The sequence below is a fragment of the Achroia grisella genome, unplaced genomic scaffold (genome assembly GCF_030625045.1).
Source record: "Achroia grisella isolate CSIRO2021 unplaced genomic scaffold, CSIRO_AGI_Agris_v1 utg770, whole genome shotgun sequence".
In the NCBI taxonomy this organism is placed as follows: Eukaryota; Metazoa; Arthropoda; class Insecta; order Lepidoptera; family Pyralidae; genus Achroia; species Achroia grisella.
The window spans coordinates 4,407,902-4,415,751 of record NW_026713016.1 but is presented as its reverse complement, the minus strand read 5'-3'; the positions used below and the strand labels follow the sequence as shown (position 1 = coordinate 4,415,751).

At 31.1% G+C, this 7,850-nt stretch overlaps 1 protein-coding gene across 1 annotated transcript; it reads right to left on the bottom strand.

Moving 5' to 3' along the window:
* Positions 1-4,812: 4,812 nt before the first annotated feature.
* On the bottom strand, positions 4,813-5,610 carry LOC131850580 (uncharacterized). Its single transcript, XM_059200863.1, has one exon. It carries the CDS (start codon positions 5,608-5,610, stop codon positions 4,813-4,815), a length of 798 nt encoding a protein of 265 aa, XP_059056846.1.
* Positions 5,611-7,850: the final 2,240 nt, after the last annotated feature.

Genomic DNA, 7,850 nt, shown 5'->3' with positions numbered 1-7,850 from the left:
AAAAATTAGAAATCCGATATCAATTTTGAGAACCAATTCCAGTGCTTACACACCGCCTTACAAGTTCAACTAGATCTCAAATGCAGGATTCTGCTATAGACGTCATAATCACTACTTTCATTCCATTACGATATTCTTCCCATTATATTGTTGTTATAAATAAAAATAAATAGGTTTACTTGAACAAACGGTAACGTAACAGTTGATAATGCCTCTGACAACTCCATCTGGAAGGGAGGAAGGGCATTGTTAGTACTATGAGCTAACCTCATTGCCATCGGTTTCCTCCAGGAAACTACCGTGGTAAATTGCAAAGATGGGTTAACCGACCTGACTTAATGCTGATTACATCACCCTCCACTGGTGCCCCGCCAGCGTAAACTATTAGTTCAGGCGAATGCATCATTCTATTACAATCTCTAAAATAAACCATCTTGAATACCTCTTAAAAATGTGTTATTGTACTTATATTTATTTTTGGTTAAGCTTACAGTAATTACCAGAAAACTATACATTTATAATTTATAATACTTATTATCGGGATGTGATAGCATACGACTATGATAAGAATGTAGATAAAGTTTATAAAATGCACTCTTAAACGAGACGTATTGTACTTTTTTTAGACCTGGGTTGAGTTAACATCAGTGACTTATGAAAGTAGATGAATAATGAGTAATAGAGTACAGACGAAATGAGAGTGAATGAATATATTTATATATTCTTTCTATGATACCCAATTCTCACTACCTACCTCAACTATATAAATTATATTAGATACTAGCTGTTCCCGCGACTGTTATTTTTTCTAATCATAAAAAGCCTAAGTTATTTCTTATTACATCAGCTACCTGCAAAAAAAGTCCCGTCAAAATCGGTCCAGCCATTTCAGAGATTAGCCGAAACAAACAGGCAGACAGACAGAAAGACAAAAATTATATAAAATGTTATTTTGGTGTATGTATCGTATTTATTTATTTATTTATTTATATGCATGTAGTAAAAAACGATTATTTTAATATTATAAACAGACACTCCAAAGCTCAGCAAATAAAATCTATATTTCATCTATGTGCACAATAAAAAGTTTATTATAATTATTAGTATATCCTTATATCTTTTTGTTCGCTATTTAAATTACAATAAAATCAGAAAACGTTTTTGTACAATTTGCAAATTTTATATTAAAAAATACAGTCGTAAGTATTAACACATTTTTGTGTTATATTTAGAATTATCTAGACAACCGGGTAACAAAAATCGAACTCATGATCATTATCATGAAGTTCGATTATTTCATTAAACATCGAGTTTTGAATTGAAATTAGAATCGTAATCGAAATTAGATCATGTGACTATCATTACAAATATAGAGAGTAGACTTTTCAAAGAAATAACGAAAAGGTTAGTCGACATCGCAGAAGACCGAAGAGCTGGCAGCTACCTTGGACAAAGAATTAGTCTAGCTATTCAAAGAGGGAACGCTTCCAGTATCTTCGAAACGTTGCCTAAAGGGACCCCTTTTAATAATATATTTTAGTCATCATAATAAATAATAAATAAAAAGCCTTTTATTTCCTAAAATGACAAGAATATTACATGCACTTACTAACTATTTATAAACATATCATGTTATTGATCTTTTTACATATTCTATTTGTTATTTATTATATTATATTATTATTTTTTATTATATTATTTTATCTACATTCAATATATTATTATTAGCATGCAATAACAATAAACATTTCATTTCTTTTATATTATATTTTTTTTTATTTAGGTATCCATTTAAGGATATAGGCCTCTTCCAACCTTTTCCACTTTTCTCTGTCTTTAGCCAGTCTCGTCCAAGTGGGCCCCGCTACGTCAATGATGTCATCGCTCCAGCGCTTTTTAGGTCTTCCGCGTGGTCTTGTTGTGATTCGTGGGTACCAATATAACATTTTTTCGCTCCATCTCCCATCCGTTGTCCTTGCCAAGTGGCCTGCCCACCTCCATTTCAATCTACAGGCCAGCTCCGCAGCATCAATGATATTTGTAATTTTTCGTATATCTTTATTTCTTTTTCTATCTATAAGTTTCAGTCCTATCATGCTTCTCTCTGCAGCTCGTTGAAACACTTGAATCTTATTTATGATATCTTTTGTTAGTGCCCAACTTTGACATCCATACAACAATGTCGGGAGAATTACTGTGTCCATTGCTTTCTTTTTTAGCCTAATAGGTAAAGTTGATTTAAAAATTTCTTTCAAGGACCAGTATTTACACCAAGCTTTTTTTATTCTGCATTGTACTTTTGTGTTGAGCGGTGTTGCAAAAGACATGTTAATTCCTAGGTATGTATATTCATCGACATAATCAATACTTTGTGTCTCAATACTTATAGGAATTTTTTCGCTATTTGTCATTGCAAACGTCTTTGAAAAGTTCATTTTCAAACCACATTTCTGGCTTTCTTTATCTAGCGTCGTGAGCATGTGTTCGACATCTTTATGCTTTTCAGAAATTAATACAATATCATCGGCAAAACGCAAATGATTCAAGTACTCTCCGTCAATTTTAACTCCCAAATTATCCCAATTCAGTTGTTTAAATATATATTCTAGTAATGCAATGAAAAGTTTAGGAGAAATAGGATCTCCCTGACGTACTCCTCTTTTTTATGTCGAATGGTTTTCTTTCACGTTCTAGTTTTACTACAGCTGTACAGTTTTTATATATTGTTTTCAGTATTTCTATATACTTTTCATCTATTTCTTGTTCTTGCAATGCTTTCCAAAGCGGTTCATGTAAAATTGAATCGAAAGCTTTTGCATAATCCACGAATACAACATATAAATCTTTTCCATATTCCACGTATTTTTCTATTAGTTGAGTCAATGTAAAAATATGATCTGTTGTGGAATAACCAGCTCTAAATCCAGCTTGTTCCCTTGGTTGGTTTCTTTCCAATGACTTTGTTATTCTGTTTAGCAACAAAGTTGTGAAAATTTTGTAAATTACTTGTTGTAAGTTAATCGGTCTATAATTTTCTATATTAGCTGAATCTCCTTTTTTATAAAGTAAAGTTATGATTGATGTGTACCAATCCTTTGGAATTTCATTTGATAGTAAAATTTCATTAAATAGTTCAGTTAAGTATGGCGTGAGAGGGTCAATTAATGCTTTAATTAATTCATTTGTTATTCCATCGTTTCCAGGGCTTTTCAATGGCTTTAACCGTTTAATTACCCATCTTATTTCTGTTTCCAAAAACGGCAGAATAGTTTTTTGGTTTTGACTGCTCATTGTAATCAATTTTGTTCGTTGTTGTTTAGCGTCTTGATATAGTGTACTATAAAAATCTGAAGCTATTTTCACCAATTCTTCTCTATTTGTTTTAATATTATTTTGTTTTTTAAGTCCTGTAACCCATATTTTTTGTTTGTTTAATCTTCTATATGCTCTTTTTATTGAAGCGCTTTTATTTAATTCTTCTTCAATTACTTGATATCTATTTTTCTTTATGCGTAGTTTTAATTGTTTTTTTATTAGTTTATACAATGCTGTTAACTTTTGTTTTTCTGTTCTGTTTTTGTTTCTTTTGTTCTTTAATGTATTTCTTTCCGTTATTAGTTTATTAATATATGAATTCAGTATTATTGTTTTGTTCTTATTTCTCTGAGTAGATAGTATACGACTTGAGCATTTTATTTTATTTATTAGATTATGATAAGATTCTTGTATGTTTTCAAATCTATAAGTTTTCATATCTAATGTAAATATATTTTTTAGACATTCTTGTTCCTTACTATTATATTCACGTGTTTTACTTCTAATATGCTTTCGGGACATTTTATTTTTAGTTACTATAAGTTTAGCTCTTACGAGTCTATGGTCAGTAGGAAACGTTGTACCTATAACTTGTATATCTTGTATTAGTTTCTTATTTTTAACCATTATGAAATCTATTTCATTTCGTGTCTTACAATCAGGAGATATCCAAGTCCATCGCATTTTTATATTCTTTTTGAAGTAACTGTTCATAATGGACATGCCATTCTCGATGCAAAAATCTACAAGTGTCTGCCCCCTTCCGTTTCTTTTACCAAAGTTCCAAATGCCCATGACATTTTGCTCATCCTTCTTTCTAGCTCCTATTTTTGCGTTAAAATCCCCTATTACTATTACATCTTTGCCAGTATACTCTAAAGCTTCTCGCAACTTTTGGTAAAAATCTTCCATCTCCTCATCCTTGGACCGCTCAGTAGGAGCATAGCATTGTATAATATTAATTTTCTTATTAGTGAGCATGATATCTAAACGTATTATCCTGTCAGAAATATGTAAAATATCCAAAATATTAGCTTTTAGATCTTTTTTAATAATAAAACCTACGCCATTTTTGCCACTTTTTTCTCCACTATACGTAAATATATATTTTTCGTTTTCAATTATGTTCTTTCCATCTTTTTTAACTTCTGCTAGACCAATTATGTCCCATTTAAATTTATCCAAAATGTGATCAAATTCTAATTGTCTTACTTCAGTGACTAAAGATCTTACATTATATGTACATATATTAAAACATATATCTTTTCTATTTATATTTCTATTATTAATTATATTCTGTTCTGTATTTTTATGTTTAAGTTCATAATCAGTTACATTATCATTACTACTATTATTTTCAAAATTGTTACTTTTCTTAAGGTTGGAAGGTTTTGGTCTACTATTCCCACGGGGACCAGCCGTATTGGGAAAGCGTATAGTATTTTTGTTTTTATAAGTGTATTTTTGTGTTTCGGTTGGAGGAGGCGCTGCTTGTTGCTATGTTTCTATATCCCTGTCAGAGTCCTGTGAATCTGTAGCTTGTTGTCTTTTTCTGCTTTGACACGATATATATTGAGTGATATTTCTATTTACATTTGTTGCTTTATGTTTTTTAGCCATTCTATGTATCATTACTTCTGTACTTTTATTATTGCTAGTAGCATAAGCTGATGGATCTAATGTTCGCTTTTTGCTTTGATTTTGAGTCGATACCCTGTCATGAGTGTTCTCTTTATTAGGTAGGATAATCAATTTATTATATTTAATAATAGCTTTATTTCCTTTTTCTAATTCACATCTCAAATCTTCCTGTAATCTTTTTCTCTCATTTAAAATTTTTTCCGGAAAATCTTCCTTTACGTATATAGTTGTACTGACCAGTTTAGATTTATTTTTTAATATTTGAATCTTTTTTCCCAATGTGGTTAAGCTAATGTTAATTGGTCTAATTTTATTTTCTCCCCTTTTACCAATGCGTCTTACATATTGAACTTCATCTCTCGTACAAATTATGTTCATATCATCATTTATAACATTTAGTATAGTATCCTCTAGTTCCGTATATGATCGTTCTTTTTCTTCAATACCAAAGAAAACAAGATTTCGAAGCCTTATATCTCTCTCTAATTGATCTATTCGTGTTTCTTGGTTTTCATTTTTTCTTTTCAGATCGTCTAACTCAGTCTTGTACTCGATTAATTTTTCGTTCAAATTATCGATTTTTAATGATAATTTGGTATCGGTTTTGTTCAACTGTTCTCCAACATTTTTAATTGCTTTTAGTATGTCGTCCATTGTTAATCTGGTTTTTATAGTGTGTTATTGTTGTTAGGGTTATAGTTATATAAATAGTAAGTTTCCACTGAAGATGAAAGAGGACACCCTCCGGAAGACAAGCAATACTATGCAATGTTGAGTCAATTCACGGCGCTGAGAGATGATATGCAATTCAATAATCACAATATAAATGGCTACACACAGATAATTCGTTATATATAACAATACACATTCACTTATATATTTCCTTCTATCCTTTAATTGCTAGAATATGATGTAAGTATATATATAAACACCTCTTTGGGCACTTTGTTGATCACGCCACAACCTAAACACTTGGCGATTCCTCCTTTTGCGCTGAATAACTTGACTCCTATCGCGTATATCTCAGGCGGTATGGCAACGTCGCATTCCATTTTGTGATGTGGCCATATATATTCGTCGATAGTACGATATACTCGACACATTTTTTACTAATAATTCGTGACTGAATGGCTCCGAACGGCTAAATTTTTGGTATACACAAAGACTTTTTGGCTCTGAATATATTCCAAAAATCAATTAATTATGTTGATCACTTTATATACTCGTCCTTACTGCGATACTTATTTTCATCCGAATATATATAGATACCGTAACGGTCTATCAATTATGAATTTATTAATTTACTAATGTAGATATTTTATATTCGCAATGCTCCATACATGCAAGCTCCAGCAACGGTGGAGGCAGGGTCCCCCTGCACCGTACACCGCACCTCGCGCACACAAACAAATTAGATATTTTTTGAATACACAAAGACTTTTTGGCTCTGTATATATATTTCAAAAATCAATTAATTGTGTTGATCACTTTATATACTGGTCCTTACTGCGATACTTATTTTAATCCGAATATATATAGATACCGTAACGGTCTATCAATTATGAATTTACTAATCTAGATATTTTATATTCGCAATGCTCCATACATGCAAGCTCCAGCAACGGTGGAGGCAGGGGGGAGCACCGTACACCGCACCCCGCGCACACAAACAAATTAGAATAAATTAAATTCATAAGATTATTTATATATTTCGACTGCCTCGGTAGTCACACCGCTTTAAATCCGATGGTCGCGGGATCGATTTCTCTCACGATGCAAACATTTGTACTCATCGGTCATCGATTGTTTTCATCGGTCTGGGTGTTTTATATGTATATTTATTTATTTATTTTATTTTTATTTATAACTCTTTATTGCACCTTAAAAACAATCCAAAGAAAAAACAATATTCATATTATATATGTATTTACAAAATAAAAATATCTATTTATATCAGTTCAGTATCAGTCTGTGTTAATTGTCCAGGGCTATTTATTATATTTTTATAAACGGTTATCTTTTTCCATCGCACCGCTCGCTATCGACAGTGAATTCATAGAAATGTCACTCTAAAAACAAAAATAGTTTTGTGTTTTGTATTTCAAATACTAAATGCAAAATAGGTATTTTCAAAATACTTTTTCAAAATAAAGTACCTTTTGAATTTTTGTCCAAACCTCAGATATTTTATTTATTTTAGGTATATCAATCATTACATAGTGTAGTATAAAACAAAGTCGATGTCGCATCTAACAATACATAAATAAAGAAAGAAGACTTTTTGGCTCTGATACCGTAACGGTCTATCAATTATGAATTTATTATACCTAATCTAGATATTTTATATTCGCAATGCTACATACATTATAATATCCACCTCCATTCATTGTAACGGTGGAGGGACTAAATAGTTGAATAAAACTGAATAAGCAGTTGCTCCACTCTATAGGTACTGCGTCGTCGTCGTATGCTGTTACATTTTTTCACTCGTTTTGGCGCCAAGAGAGGGTCACATAGTCGTGGTCAAGTTAAGAACTTATAATTTAATTTTGATGACAATAGATACAAGTAAAAAGTAGGTATTATATTAATGTACGTAAGTACTGTACTTAAAAATATTTATTCTTTATTGTACATTTGAAAAACTTAACACTTAAGGACTTATACATATACACGTACATACTGCCATTTTCTCTTAAAGACATCCAGAGAAGCACTATTTATCAAATACGCGGGGTGCACCGACCTTTGACCTTATAACAGCTGATTCGCGCGTAACGAATTACATTGCTACTTACATTACTATTTTATAGTGGATATTTCACTATAAAATATTATTATTTCTTTAGATTATGACATAATAGCATAGTTTACAGGATTTTAAGGGAAACATA

Coding starts and splice junctions, on each gene's coding strand:
- LOC131850580 (XM_059200863.1), bottom strand. CDS start 5,610: ATGGACGACATACTAAAAGCAATTAAAAATGTTGGAGAACAGTTGAAC.